The 15,669-nt window shown below is 45.4% G+C and overlaps 2 protein-coding genes across 2 annotated transcripts; both read left to right on the top strand.

The window, feature by feature from the left end:
• The first annotated feature begins 4,246 nt into the window (after positions 1-4,246).
• LOC128298540 (acyl-CoA Delta-9 desaturase) lies at positions 4,247-11,242 on the top strand. The gene is made up of 5 exons (XM_053034296.1): positions 4,247-4,799; positions 7,847-8,183; positions 10,526-10,711; positions 10,809-11,032; positions 11,116-11,242. The coding sequence occupies exons 1-5, from the start codon at positions 4,412-4,414 to the stop codon at positions 11,178-11,180; spliced, it is 1,200 nt and encodes a 399-aa protein (XP_052890256.1). The 5' UTR covers positions 4,247-4,411; the 3' UTR covers positions 11,181-11,242.
• A 1,133-nt stretch (positions 11,243-12,375) lies between these two features.
• Positions 12,376-15,060, top strand: LOC128308908 (acyl-CoA Delta-9 desaturase-like). Its single transcript, XM_053045532.1, has 4 exons — positions 12,376-12,733; positions 14,049-14,571; positions 14,648-14,871; positions 14,944-15,060. Exons 1-4 carry the CDS (start codon positions 12,376-12,378, stop codon positions 15,018-15,020), a joined length of 1,182 nt encoding a protein of 393 aa, XP_052901492.1. The 3' UTR covers positions 15,021-15,060.
• Positions 15,061-15,669: the final 609 nt, after the last annotated feature.

Below are 15,669 nucleotides of genomic sequence, written 5' to 3'. Positions count from 1 at the left end.
CGAGAGGGAAAAAAAGCAAATAAAAAGAAATCATTAAAAACCTCTTTCCATCTTCATGGTACGTGATCGCAAATCCTATTTCGTAGACACACACGCAACAAACTCGCGCATTCTTGGAGAGGGAACCAAAAAAAAATCGCACAGTGTCCTACCTGACGGAAAAAGTTCCCCAATTCGTCGGTGCCCACCATTGATGGCTTCATTACGATCGGAACGATAATAGCCAGCCGGTGCGTTGCCAGTGGAAGTCGCTCGCCCGCTCGCAGGCGACGCCGCACGGACACCCGTACGCCATCCGCGGACAGCCGACCGAACAGCCGCCTGGCAAAAGTTGGCCGATTCGCTGCGGTACAAATAGAGATGGCAACGAATCATTTACAACGCTTTAGCAAATGCGCCCGGCAACGGTGGTTGTGCGATGAAAGTTTCAAATAGCATATGTCATTAACAGCCCTAGACCGTGCACACACTAGAACTATCGCGACTGTGAAGGTACTGCGACCCGTACCGAGAAACTCGAAGCTATCCAGCAGCGCCACGTGCGGGCAGCCAGTGTACACGATCAGTTGGGCCCAAAACTCGACGCCCGGCTCGTGCGTTAATCGATGAGCGTGCGTGCTGGCATGGTCGTGTCGCCGGGCCGCGGTGGACTGCGTGAGTGGTGTGAAAATTAGCGTCAGCAACAGCAGACACACAATCGCCAGCGAAACTTTACACATTGCGCCCTCCGGAGTGGTTCGTAACTGTTGGTTTAATTAAAGTTTTGTTTTCTGGAAAATATTCCGTTCCAGCCTAATGATAGCTTAAGGTATTTATTCACAACATTACACGATCACTCCGTTAATGGTAAACGTTGCGTTGAATAATACACAAATAATCTTTGCTATATAATAACGAATCACTTGCTACCTTTTAGGCGATTGTGGAAAAGTACTCACAACACCTTGTTGAATCTATTTAAAATAAAATCAATAGTATGAATAGAAAAATAGTATTTTGCTTCAAAAACCATCTATCCCATAAATTATTAATTCTTTTCATAGAAAAATCTGAATAATATTTTTAAAAACCTGCTTAATCAAAACAAACTAAAAATACAGTACACGACACACTGCAAAACTTTAATCTTTTATGGCACCACTTCTATAGTGTCATAAAGCTTAACTACATATCATCCACTCGTCAGTACAAATTGTCTATAACGAAAACAAATGCATAAAATCTTCATGAAAAAAATAGTTGATCTTATGACTCTTATGCAAAGTCTGTGAAAGCTTTTGACGCTAAGCTATACAGGATGCTTGAGTTCAAGCGACAAAGGTGTAACCATTATTGGATTTTGCTAATGCTTAACGTGAATGTGTCGAGGTAGAGCTGAATTTTGGACCTGTGGCAAGCCGTAATCGATCCCCGTGCAAAGCTTTCGCACCTTACACACTGACAGCTTTCAGCAAATTGGAAAAATCTATGTCAGCTTACCGACAGCTGACCGGGAAGCGGAAAGGATCCCCGAACTACCTTGACACATTCATCTTGAGCGGAGACATCAATTCAATTTGGCATATACTTTAGTTTTAATGTTATTTTTAAAAGGTTTTAAAGATCTGGAACCCATAAAAACTGGTCTCTACAACAGCTTTTACACAACAAAAGGGTAAAGGAATGATCGCTACAAATTTCACATATAAGGGGAGAATGAAAAAAAGTTGCATTTAATATTAAATACTACTACCATCGTTAGATTAATTTGAAAATTGATAGCTGTTAATACATATATGTAGTATACCCCTATTTAAACCAGCCTTTTTATTCTATTCATTGTTAAACAAACTAGTTATAATTAAAATGATCCTGTCGAAAGATTGAACGATTATGATCGTTTCAACCTTCTCGCCGCATACCATACAGGCACTATCTATTGCGTTGCCTTGGTACGATCTACGATCAAGTTGACATTTTTATAACCACCAAACCTCCCTAAATATCGAACCATTGCCATAGATGCGTGTAAAGCTGGTTTCGGCACCGAAAACGCAATGCCCGGCACATAAGCGCACTGTGGTGGAAGCAACGCTAAACGGCCTGCCACGATTAGATCGGTTTTTGTACCACGTTCATAAACGTTCGCTCGGGCCGATCTGTTCCTTCGCGACCGTACGTCGTCCGTCATCTGTCCCGCCGTCGATTAAACGTGTCGGCTACCTTTCACCGAAATCGATTCCCCAAATGAGTCGCCGAACGCCCCGAAGCGACTGTGCGTGTAGGACAAGTGCGTCCGTGTCCCACTGCGTTAAACCAATAAATAGCAAACCGACGGACATATGTCAACCAAGCGGAAGCTTCGACCGTTTCCAAGGGGAGCAACCTTCAGTTTTTTGGCAAAGCGTTGGCCAAAGAAACGAGCACTGAAGCTCGCTTAAAATCGTAGCAACGGAAAACGTTACTTCGTGTCTGACGCGAACGAATCTAGTCCAATCGATCTGTTACGTCGTTTTTTTGCAAATTAAAAGTCAGTGTGGGATGTCCTGGGGTGAAGATATTTAATTTTGCTCAAATTTTTATGTATTTCAAATATCAAACAAGCTTATTCGAGCCGCTCTATGCAAAGGGGCTCGATTAGACTGTATCTCTTGCTTTATGCTAAGCGACGAACCTCTGTTATTCGCCGGCTTGTTTCCAATTTTCTAATATAGCATTATTATTCGTTGTCCCACTATGAATAATTTTCAAAGCATTACTGGAATACATCTTTGGCGTAATAAAAATAGAACTCACCCTGGTTTCGGAAAGTAGTTTGCATGTTTCAAAATGTAAAATCAAAGACAGATTTTCAACAACAAAAAATAATCCAAAACTACAAACAATTTAAAACCTCTCAAGGATATTGCACCCATCAAAACGCCAGACATTGAAAAGCCCAAGCTCATATCCGAAAACGATGTATCGAAATTATTTTACGATTGGAAGTAGATCGTTTGTTGATCTCGAGGCGTGCCCACGGCTCACACGGCAAACGCTCATTAATCATCTGCCCTCCGCCATTGACACACGAGAGTGAAATGAAGGTAAAAATTGGGCGGTTTAACTCACGATATATTGTTTTAGATTGCGACATACCGTCGCTAGCGCCCATGCCGGACGCTGTGGTTTTCGTTTACAGCGTTATAAAGCAAACGTGTCGATACGCCGGGCCCTCTTCCAAGAGATCTTTAATCGTGAGCAGCATGACGGGCAGGACTCTCCATTCTAGTGCAGCGTTACGAAACGTCAAGTGAAACGCTTCAAATTGCACATGCACCATCATCATGATAGACGTCCGGGCTGAGAATTTATTGTTCCAACATTTATTTTCGCAACCGATCGTAACCGTCCCGGCTTTTCGGTTTCCTCCATTTTGGTGGCAATAACCAACGGTCGCAGCGTTGCTCACTAATTGAGGACAATTAAGCTTTACCCTAGCGACCGGTTTGAAGCACAGCACGGCTATACTTCGTGCCGGTGCTATTTACCTATAAGGGATGGGGGATGATTTGTTGGTTTTGTAGCTAACCGCCCTTCCAGCGCACACTCACACCGGGACAATCTCGGGATGAAGACTGTTTGGATTTCGAGCCACCGATTCTAGCAGCTGGAACTAACCAGTTAGTTTAAGTACTTAGCACACCGACGATCGGCCGATTGTTTGTACGTGTGTATCGGTTAACAATCCGTTTACGCTCCACCGATCGATTACTCGATTTGATGTCTCTCGCTCTCTGAACGGTTTTTCCCTCTCCCTTGCAACGAGATCACCCGAAATACTGCGGTTTTGCATCCCACCGATGGACGCGTCCTGTATCCACGTGCAGATAGGGTACACCGTGGCGTCTTCTTGCTTTTTCGGCTACAACCCACAGCACCGCCGTGACGCACGAGAGAGGTGTCCGACGCGTACGCGCGCAAAACCGATATAAAACCATCGGGACTCGGGGCACCACGCTTCTGTCTGTCATCGTACCGCGAGACAAGCAGACACAACACCCGCGTGCGTGTGCGCTGCATTTACGACGGAGCATACGAATCCGGCACTACCGGACCCTTGCAAACCCGCATCTGGGCATCTGGGAAAGGGAACAACAACGGACGGGCTGGTGTTGTTGGTTGCTTTTTTTGTTTTTTGGTTGTGCTTTGTCGGGATTGTGTAATCCGTAAAAAAAAGGAACAGTGGAAGAGAAAGTTCAAATGCTGTTCGAACCATACGAACCTCCAAACGGTCCGATCTCGAAACATTAAATCCCGCGGTGCTCCACAAGTGCTCATTACAGTAGGTGCGGTGTATGTGTGCCAGTGTAAGTGTGTAGATACGCACGTACGTGCAGTGTGCTGCCAAGTGCCTAAAAGTGTTGAGTGCTGTGATTAGTGTGCGTTCAAGATGACGGTGGGCATCACCAGCACGCTACAGTTCATTGCCGGTAATTCGGCCCAGTACATGAAACCGGGACAGAATGATCAGTCACAGCAGGCGGCTGCTGCGAACGGTCACGGAACCACCGCCGTGCCGGACAGCAACAACAACGAGCTGGAGGATGACCGTACCGTAAGCAACAAGGATATCGACAGCTATCTCAAGCATTACAACCGTTGGCAGCAGTCGGCCTGGGGCCACACACTGTCAAAGCTGCTAAAGCAGTACGTCGGCTACGAGTTCGATGCCGAAATCAAGTGGAACAATGTGCTCATGATCGGGGTCTTTCACGTGATCGCCATATGGTCCTTTCTGCACTACTTCTTGAGGGCAACACTCGTCACGTATCTCTGGGGTAAGTGATCGATAACGAACCGCGCGTAGGAACGGAGCAGTCATCAGGGGTGTGAATATGAATGGAGCTGATGTCTGATAAGTTGGTGGAGTTTTTTTTTGTTCGCGACGGATTTGAAGTTTGCAAATCTTGGCACGAGTTAATCCCGCTGTATCTCAACATCTCGAATGTTTCCAGTCCCGGCATGCCTTGACCATTACCTAATCAGTAACTTCCTGCAATACCACTTCTTGCGATATTGTCTATCGGCTCGTTTTTTTTTTGTTGAGGCTACCAATCCCCACTTGCTTGCAAAAAAAAACCGGACCACCAGGATATCAAACCACTTGCTCCAGTTCACCCCCAAAACACTTCCAAACGATAATTAAATTAGACACCGATCAAGTGAATGGTGTTCGCTAACAATCGTCAATGAAGGTCCCGCGTTTTGCAATGCGAAGAATAGAAGCGACGAAACCCATTGTGAATTTTCTGTAGCTGTTTCTGCTACAGCTCTATCTATTGCATCGAAATTAGAAAGTTGTCTCACAAACTGAGACCAAACCGCAAAGTTGGATTCATCCAGTACAATGAGAGTTTGAAGCCTTGAACGTGCATTCCGCCAGCGGATGTCTTTGCAGCGTGGTGATGGGAGCGCTTCTTCGGAGTTGAAGATTCATGAAGGCATGAGACTATATTACAAACTAGCGTAACATTGACTGCAAACGACATCATAATGCCAGAGGTCATCAGCCAGACGATCAATCATCGACTGCCTGCTCATACTGAAAGCATCACAAATTGGATCTGATTAATCTGATCAATAGCCGAATGGTCTGCCAATGCGACTGCCAGTGCAAATCCCTGGGTTTTGGCACGATTTTTTTATGCTGCCAGTGGAACAAACGTTTCCTTTCTCCTTGTTGAGCGAAGGTCATAGAAGTAACAAGTTGTGAGCTTATTAATTCATAGGTGACAAAAAAGGTCCTCCAGTTGATCCGACTGTGTGGGTTGGTGAATCTGGAACAAAAAAAACTACTAACGTGAATTCGTTTTATAATTACATCGTAGCTTCCTTTTTTCATTTAACTCTATAAGGCTATCGAATCCTTTTGAAGAATACAACACTGTCTTACACAAAAGTTCACAATATACGTCAGCGTTCCATTGCATCATTATTTTTCTAATTTTAGACATCACACACATTTTGGAGATAAGCATGTCAGAACGCTTTCAGAAAAATCGATGTTGAATATTTTGCTCCCCATTTTAATACATTAACCAAAAACCGAGAACTTGTTTCACCTTGCACAAACCAACGTAAGGATAACGGTCGCAAAGCTAAATTCTTACAGCCACATTGGTTTGCATAACGATAAGCGGTAAATTAGCATATCGATGAATTTTGAGCACAAATCATCATGCGACCAACCGGGTAACGTCAGTCGAATAATGAGCTGGTAACAAGTTTGACATGTTACTGTCATTAGGTATGTTTTGGAATCATTTTCTGGTATGTCCATTTTTTTCATAAAACTCGTTCATACGGGCTCTTCATAGTTTGGTGGTAGCGATGCTAATGCTACTACATAAATATTAAAATGTCCTTCACATCGCAGCTGTTGGTCGGAAAAAATTTCATTATCTCGTCTAGAGCCGAACGGTTGTCCATTGTGACGTAGCGCGACACTTCAAACACACCTTCGCTGTGGCATTATTGATTACATGATGCGTAGCTGAAACGATGGCATCTAAACAAGTGGCCATAGGACTGCAGGATCTGGCGAGTTGTTGGAGTTTGTGCTCGGTTCGAGCTTTTTGTTTTGTACCGTTTTACAAGATCTCTCTTTCTCTCTCCGTGGGCCTCATATTTCGAAAGAAGCTTACATTCTGCGGGGAAGACCCTACACTGGCTACTGCAGCGTTGTAACAACAATCCCGACAAAAAAACCAGTTTTAGTGAACCTTCGCCCGGAAGGTTACGGTTGTTTGTAATTTTTTAACATCCAAAACTTCCAACAGAACATATCCAATACGGTGGTTCGGTTGAGAAACATAACGGCGTGTATCATTGCCATGAATGATCATAAACACACCGAGAAACTGCTTTAATATGCGACCTAATCAAGAAAGTCCTCAACACCACGCTGCCATGTATGTCTCCAATATCTGGAGATCTCTGCGACATTGTAAGGGATCCCATCTCATCACGAAAAGACCCTAGCCAAACAAAACTCGTTTCTTTATACGAAAAAAAACAACAACAACCAACACCAGCCCATTGATGTGTTTCGTTTCGATTTCTTCGCCCTATTTAGGTTGGGTCGCCTAAAGAGCGGAGAAAAAAAAACTTAAGCACAATGCTTCACTGTAACGCGCAAAACGTAACGCAACAGCTGATCGTGCTTTCGAAACAGCGACATAAATCATCGTCAGATGAAAAACGCAAATGAAATCGAAAACGCACAGCATCTTTGTCCATTCTCTGCCCAGCTCATCGATTATTTCATGTTTACTTTGCACACCTCTCTGTACCAAGCACACAAAATAAGAAAAAAACACTTGCAAGTTGAAAACACTAATCTCATTAAACGGCACGCATAACTCAAAAAAATCAAAACGCACACTCTTCGCCAGCTCGCAACGAATCGACACCATCTGCAGATGGGTGGTCAGCGATCCTCCGCATCAACATATCGCGACCCCTACCTTCACTGTAGTTGCAATTTTTGTCCGATCTTTGAGGGAAAGAAAAATAGCGATCGATTAAGACATCGTTCGAACGGTGTTTCGGCAGATCGAAAGTGGCTACATAACGTAACCGTAGTGCAACACCTCGGCCAATGGGTATGGTAATGTCGGTATGATGGCAGGCAGGCAGGCTTGGAATTACACTGACTTCGCGTTCACGTCATCGCTCGTTCACGATCGCCGCACGGTGGTTGGAAATTTTCCTCTCCCGTATTCCCGAAAACGGAATTTCCTAACCGCCGAACCGCCGGTTGCCGCGCGTGTATTTCGTTTAGCTCACTTCCCTCACGTCCTCTTCTCTATCCCAACGTCGGCAGGTTTCTTCGTTGGTGGGTGTGCCGGGTTCGGGGTGACGGGTGGCGTACACCGACTATGGTGCCACCGGTCGTACAAGGCCAAGCTGCCGCTGCGCATCATCCTGATGTGCTGCTACTCGATCGCCGGCCAGAACACGATCTATGACTGGGTGCGGGATCATCGCATCCATCACAAGTACTCGGAAACGGACGGTGATCCACACAACGCGAACCGGGGCTTCCTGTACGCGCACGTCGGATGGCTGATGCTACGCAAGCACCCGGAATGCATCAAGAAGGGCCGGCTGATCGATATGTCCGATATCGTCAGCGATCCGGTCGTGCAGTTCCATCACAAGTAAGTACCGCTACGAAACGCACCGTAAACGCTATGCGCCTGCCGGGTATGCAAACCGCTCTGCATCACACTCCACTGGTCACTGGGTACGCACGCACAGTGCAGCACGAGACGCCATAGACTGGTGCGTGCAATTAACCGTGGCATTGCTGTCGGCCAACGTTGATTACAGCTGGGGCGGTGGTTAAAATGTCATTTGCAAATTGAAAGGGTAGAACTCATCAATATTGGACGAGCTTAAGTGCTAAAGCGTTTGAAGCACAGCACCAAAGTTGACCTCGGATATCAATGGTTAAAACCCATTTAACACCAATCACGGGCAATATCTATTTTCTCTGTCTATAGTTTATCGTACGACTCATTGATTTTCAGTATAATTTCTATTCTTTAATACGAATACATCATAGCAGTAGTTGCTGGCGAGGGTTTCCCTATACCGCCTAAGCTGTTGTTAATGAACCCCACTGTGCTGTTAATGATCCCCTGGTGCTCAACGATATTGATGATCTATCTATCCATCTATGAAGCTCTCCATCTGTCACCCTTTCTAATCAAACCAACAACATTTTTAATTTGTATTGCGGATTGCATACCCCGTGAGAAATCATGCGTAATAGAAGCTGATAGAATGCTATGTATTATATAGATATATAAGTTAATTCAAGATTTAGAAGAACTTTTGAAACAAATTGCAACATTTATGATAACAATGTCAGCTTCATTTTCTATTTTTCATCATGCTGTGATGATGTGAATTGAATTCATATTTTGTGCATATTATCCGATTCGCTGCCACCTTGATAACATTAATCTTGATAATCTTAATCCATTAATTTTCCTTGTTTTCCCCGCTAACGTAAACTTCCCATTTTAAACATCGGACCATCTGCTAGAGAACAAAGCAAAATAAAACACGAAAACCCAGCCCCGTAGGATTTGACACCTGCGATCATCATCGGATCGATATGAACCTTCAAGCGGGCGGAAAAAGCCAACCTCTGTTGACAATACCGGTTGCACGTCGAAGAAGTCAAAGCGAAACGACCGCGAATAAAGTGTTTGCCTATCGGACCACCTAGCTACTAGCATCTTTGCCGGGCATTTCGATGCACGTGTCCCAGCCTGGTTTGCCTTCCCGCACAGTTTAACAGAGCCGATGGGTAAATATTTCCCATTCCACCTGTACACCTTGAAACAGCCAGACGTTTTGTTGTTTTAAGGCGGCTCTTTGCCATCGCTCCCGTGATTCATCGTTGTACGTAGCTGGATCTGATACAAGCGAAAGTAATGCGATTCCTTTCGCTTCGAACCAAGGTCACGGAGATGACCAAACATAAGCGTGAAATGTGAAAGCACGCGCGACACGGTGCAGAGAATATCGCAAAATGGCACCGACCGTAAACGTTATTTTCCATCGTAACGCACGGTAGCTCCACACCCTAGCCCGAAACACGGGCGGTATTGCACAATCCGACTAGTTTAATGCGTTAGCCCTTGACATCTTACAGAGGTGTGAATTTTGCACCGTCTCGGTTGAATAAATTAATCTTACCCGCTCGTCGATTTGTACTAATCAAACCAAGGAGAGATTCATCTGCATGAAGCATTGAATCTTACCGGATCTTAGACCAACAAACTCGTAATCTTCCAACCGTTTCTTCGGCGTATACACTTTGTTCACATCTTTCACATAGCACGTTTACGGTTGATGTTCGTCGTTTTAGGCGAATGCTTTGCTCGTCAATGTTTTCTTTTGGTCCCATGAATGAGTTATGTGTTAAGTTATCGCTAAAGGCATTCACCATATTTTGGTTTCAAATATCATATTTCTTACTCAGAATCAGGAATCTTCTAGACACCAGCAAATACATCAGCGTCAAGATGTGTTTACTAGCATGCTGAAGATCATGAAAAATTACACTAAAATGTTTATGCATTGCATACTTTTGGGCGCGCAATGTGTCGAATTTTTAAACCTGAACCTTTTTATACACGTATAATAAAATTTAAAATAAACTAACAAAGTTCAAATGGCATGTGAGATTTTTATAACGTTCGTAGTGACACATTTCAATCGATAATCAATAAATTCAGCTAATTAATGACATGCAGTCAGCAGATCACAAATTTAGAAACAAACGTCCATCCACGTAATAGCGCTGTACTAAAGGTATCGAATGGATCGTGAGATAAAACTGCATAATAAACCATCTTATCTTCCTTATTTTTAACAATTTCGAATTTTCGGCACCAAGCGGCTCGGTCAAAAGAACCCTGTTAATGCATTCCGCACATTTAAATACCATGATTACGAATGATGCAACTTCTTTTCAACTTTGCAGAAACTTTGTGCTGATGAAGCTGCTGTTCTGCTTCATTCTACCCACGTTCATACCGTGGTACCTCCTCGGCGAAACATTCCTGATGTCGTTCTTCAGCCAATGTTTCGTCCGGTACGTGCTAAGCCTTAACTTTACCTGGCTGGTTAACAGTGCTGCCCATCTGTACGGCAACCATCCGTACGATAAGTAAGTAACCGGCCGGCCCATTTGCTTGTTCCGCCTGGTGCCAGCAGGCTTATAATGTTGCAACTCATTTGAAAACTTTTATGGTTTTATGCATCAGGCGCATCAATCCAGCGGAAAACCGTGCTGTTTCCGTGGTGGCAATGGGTGAAGGATGGCACAACTACCATCACGTGTTCCCGTGGGACTACAAGGCAGCGGAGCTGGGCAACTACTCGGTGAATGTGACCACCTTCTGGCTGGACCTGTTCGCCAAGATTGGCTGGGCGTACGATCTGAAGGAACCGTCCAAGGATCTGGTACGAAGGACGATCGAGAAGTACGGTATGTTTCAAGGATTTCGTGAAGATTTGTTATCATTAATATATTGGATTTTTAATATGATTCTTTATATATTCTCCATACAGGCGACGGTACACACATTACTGCCCGGATCGGGCACATGGAAGAGGTTCCTGCACCATCAGACTAATCGAACCCGCCCCAGTGTACATCGCAAGCCAAAGTTTCTGCCTTTTCTCAAAATACTGTCAGGTTTCTGTGTATTGTTTTAACATTACTTTAAAATAAAAAAAAAGTATCTCCTCCTAAAAACCAGTCTGAATCCATTAAGATACGCGCTGCTTCTCGCACCACCGATCATCCACCATCATCAATGGGCAGCGTTTTTTTTTCTCCTCTCGAAACATTGTGTTTGTTGTACCGGGCATCGAATGCAACATCACAATATCAAGCGGCCGCTCATCGTTCCACTGCATACGTTTCGGTTGTTTGACGACGGAACCTTCACCATTATCTAAGCACCTTATCGTGGAATGAGTACCGTTTTTCGCCACCCAGCAGCCCACTGTGAGACACGGAGCCGCCATCAAACCAGGTGATCCCCACCGCGATCAGCTAGTCTAACTTTGGGGTGACTCTGTTTCACTGAGCGGCAGACCAATTTGAAAGAAATATCCAAAACAGAGCTAAAGTTTTAAGGTCTCCGTGGAACTCACGGCGGCGCCTTAGGACAAAAGTGTACCAGCAGCAGATGCGACACCGTGACGCAAATCGAAACGGTGAGAAAAATTGTGCCCGTGCCGACGACTGTATTGGTAGACGCTTTGGTGGTAGTGTGCGTTTAGGTTTTGGGCCACCCCGAACAAAATGTTATATATAAGAGCAGCCCGGTCAACGACGCAGCGAAGACGTTTGGTAGATTTTAAGGCAGAGTGAGCTGCCAAAATTGCCCACAAATTTTGCGCGTGCTGATACGAGCAATCAGCCACTGCTGTTTGGTAGAACGGCTCGTTCGGATCGTTCGCTCGCTCTCGCGCCATTAGCGATCAGGTGAGCTCAGTGTCTTACTGAAGAGGGGGATGTTTTCCCTAACGCAATCACAATCGTCAACCTGACCGTTAAGCTACAGTGAGTGTGTGAGTGTGTGTGTGTGCCTATCAAATACCGGAATATCAAGAATTCCACTACCTAAAATCCCGACCGGAATCTTCCCCCTGTGTGCAGGGTGTTTTATTGTGGTCGGGCGACGAAAGACAAACACAAGTTTGCGAAACCACCAGAACTGCTGGCGAAAAATCAGTGTCATTAGTGAACATCGCGCGGGGACGCGTGGACGTGTGATCGGTATTATAGCGCGTGGTGCAATTGTTGTGTAGTGACGCACAATGACGGTCGCAACCACAACCGAAACCGTCCCGGGGACGGTACTGGCGGCACAGGATGTGAACCTAAAGAACGCATCGGCCGCGAGTGCCAGCGATCTGAACAACAACTTCAACGGTATGGGCGACAGCAAGGAGATCACGGACCAGGATCTGGACGACTATCTGACCCATTACAACAAATGGGAACAGAGCCGTTTCGGGCGCACCCTGCAGGACTGGATCGCGAACCATTTCGGCCTAAAGTTTGATGCCGAAATTAAGTGGAAAAATGTGTTGATGATCGGTGGACTTCACCTGACTACGGTGGTGCTGTTCTTCAAATATGTCTGGTACTCAACGCTAACGACGTGGATGTGGGGTAAGTTTGTCTGGGCGGTGTGGTTCAATGCCATTACAATAAAAATCGGTTAGAATGTGGTAGAATGTTCACGAACTCACGAACGATGCGATTAGAGTGCGTTCGTTAAACACAAAAGACTTCAACGATAAAAACAGGCGACGAACCTCCATGCCGAAACACGGAAGCATTATCACAGCGGTCATTTAAATTCTCCAACAACAGCAAAAGGCGACAAGAGATCAGTGGTATACCAACCACATAGTTATAGCATATTTAGACCCGTCCGTAACCTTCACGCATCTATGATCAGGTTCCGATCGCTCTCGCGAACTCTCTAGATGCCGAAATCGTTCGTAGCACGAACTCGACCGATCTACGCCGTCTAATGGACGTGAAGGCATTTTCACATAAATTTTCGTTCACTAAAAACCTTCCCGCGGGCTATCGTATCATCGATCTGTGCGGAAGAATCGTATGCAAATGGTGTGTTGAGAAGTTACCAGTAAGGCGCATCGTGCAAATTATCTGCGGCGGTCAAAGTTAAACAAGTTTTAGAAAATACCACTCTTTTCTCTGCTTTTTCCACCAACACGATGCCTCTAGCGCGACATTATAAAGTCAAATTATCTTAGTTTTATATGCTTGATGCTTGGATCAGCGCAGTTGATCCTGCCGTAAGATTGTCTAGCTCATCGTGGTACAGCTTTTTTGGAAAACTGGTTATATTTCGCGAAACAACTCGATTACGTCAAGCAACGCAACACGCAGTGAAGCAATTAAACTGTCGTTAGTTTGTTTTGTGTTTGAAATCACAATCGAAACGCGTAAAATAAATAGAGCATGGGGTTTTTGTGTCGTAATAAATGAAATATCTCAAGAACGATCAATTGTGTGATCTGTAACGCTACTGAGTAGTAGTCATTTCCAGCAAAATCTCCTATTTGACAACGTCATAAATAGCGCAAAAGAATCGCTCTATTAATTTGAAGCTTTGGAGGCCATGTGTGTGGTGTGTCGAAACAATCTAAATCTTTAGAGCAAAAGATGGCGAAAAAAAAACGGTGCGTCACAGTAAGCCATGGATAGTTCAAACGCCTCGCGTTTCCCGCTATGCGCACGTTACATCGTTGCATCCGGTGTGCATATTTGGCGACGATGGATAGAAAACGGATAGCCTAAATCGTGGTTACGTTACTGCGTTACAATTAATTTTTAGCGTTGAGTTCGTGAGATATACCACACTGCAGCAATTTATTTTGTGTTTTTAATATCCACCATAACCGTGTTCGCTAATTAATTCGATTGCGTGATTGACGTTCATCGGTGACGTTAGGCATATTCGTGGGCGGTTGCGCAGGATTCGGCGTAACGGGCGGTGCCCACCGGCTCTGGACGCATCGGGCGTACAAGGCGAAGCTGCCGCTGCGCATCATCCTGATGTGCTGCTACTGCCTGTCCGGCCAGAACAGTCTGTTCGATTGGGTGCGGGATCATCGCATCCATCACAAGTACTCGGAAACGGATGCCGATCCGCACAACTCCAACCGTGGCTTTTTCTTCGCCCACGTCGGCTGGCTGCTGATCCGGAAGCATCCGGAGTGCATCAAGAAGGGCCGGCTGATCGACATGTCGGACGTGCTGGCCGATCCGGTGATCCAGTTCCATCAGCGCTACTTCATGGGGTTGAAGATTCTGTTTACGTTCATCGTGCCGTCGATGGTGCCGTGGCTGTTACTGGGCGAGCCGCTCTATCTGTCCTTCCTCGCCAACTGTCTGCTGCGCTACGTGCTGACACTGAACTTTACCTGGCTGGTTAACAGTGCGGCACACATCTACGGCAACAAACCGTACGATAGGTAGGTGTTGTTTGGACATTCGCCTGTTCGCAGGATTTGTCTGATTGCTTATGGGGATCTTATGGTACCTTCACAGCCGTATCCGACCAGCGGAAAACAGAGCCGTATCGATCGTGTCGATGGGTGAGGGATGGCACAACTACCATCACGTGTTCCCGTGGGACTACAAGGCAGCGGAGTTGGGCAACTACTCGGTGAATGTGACCACCTTCTGGCTGGACCTGTTCTCCAAGATTGGCTGGGCGTACGATCTGAAGGAACCGTCCAAGGATCTCGTACGTCGAACGTTGGAAAAATACGGTACGACCCGACTTTACGCAAGCTTTCCACCTATGAGTCCTCATCCGATTCCCTTTTATCTTCCACCCGCAGGAGATGGTACACATATTACGACACCGATCGGACACCTGAAGGAGGTTCCCGAGCAGGAATCGACCAAGAGCAGATAATGGCCGACAGTGCGGCCATCTCCGGTTTAATCTTAGTGCGAAATTTGATTTCAAAACCGGAAGCAAATACTGCTGATGTTGCTGCGAAAGAAAGAAAACAAATCAAACCAAGCAACCCGTCCGCTCAGCACACACCACAGACCGTGCCCCGTGATGACCATTCTCCAATTAATCTCATGTGATCGAGCGTTTTCGGTGTTGGGTTTTGGAGCAACTCATCCGCAGCACGTGTACCTGGGAAGGGGAAGTTTGGTGTAACTACAGGGTTTATGCTTTTTATTAAAATAAATGATCAACAGACTGGTATAAAAACAAAAGTGCATCATATTTGCTGTGTTTCTATTTGGCACGAGTTCAATACGAAAGAGAAAGGTAAAGATTATTTGTTTATTTCTTTTTTGTAAGCTACTCTTGCCCACAGTTGACCCAAAAAATTTGTATCCCAGCTCGTGTCGATCGTGCGACCTTCCCCGCTCGTGATCATACGAACTCGGCAGGGTAGAAATACGCACACCAACTTATAAAAGCACACCCCAAAACCCGCGGATAGCTGGGCGACGACTTGCAACAATGACACGCGCAAGACAAAAGACTCGTTTCTCGGACTTTCGGCTGTCGTTGGGTAGGTCTGTCGTCTACGCGGATTTTC

Source organism: Anopheles moucheti, chromosome 2 (assembly GCF_943734755.1).
Source record: "Anopheles moucheti chromosome 2, idAnoMoucSN_F20_07, whole genome shotgun sequence".
Lineage (NCBI taxonomy): Eukaryota > Metazoa > Arthropoda > Insecta > Diptera > Culicidae > Anopheles > Anopheles moucheti.
Note: the sequence above shows the minus strand (reverse complement) of the source record. Positions and strands in the feature narration are given on the sequence as shown.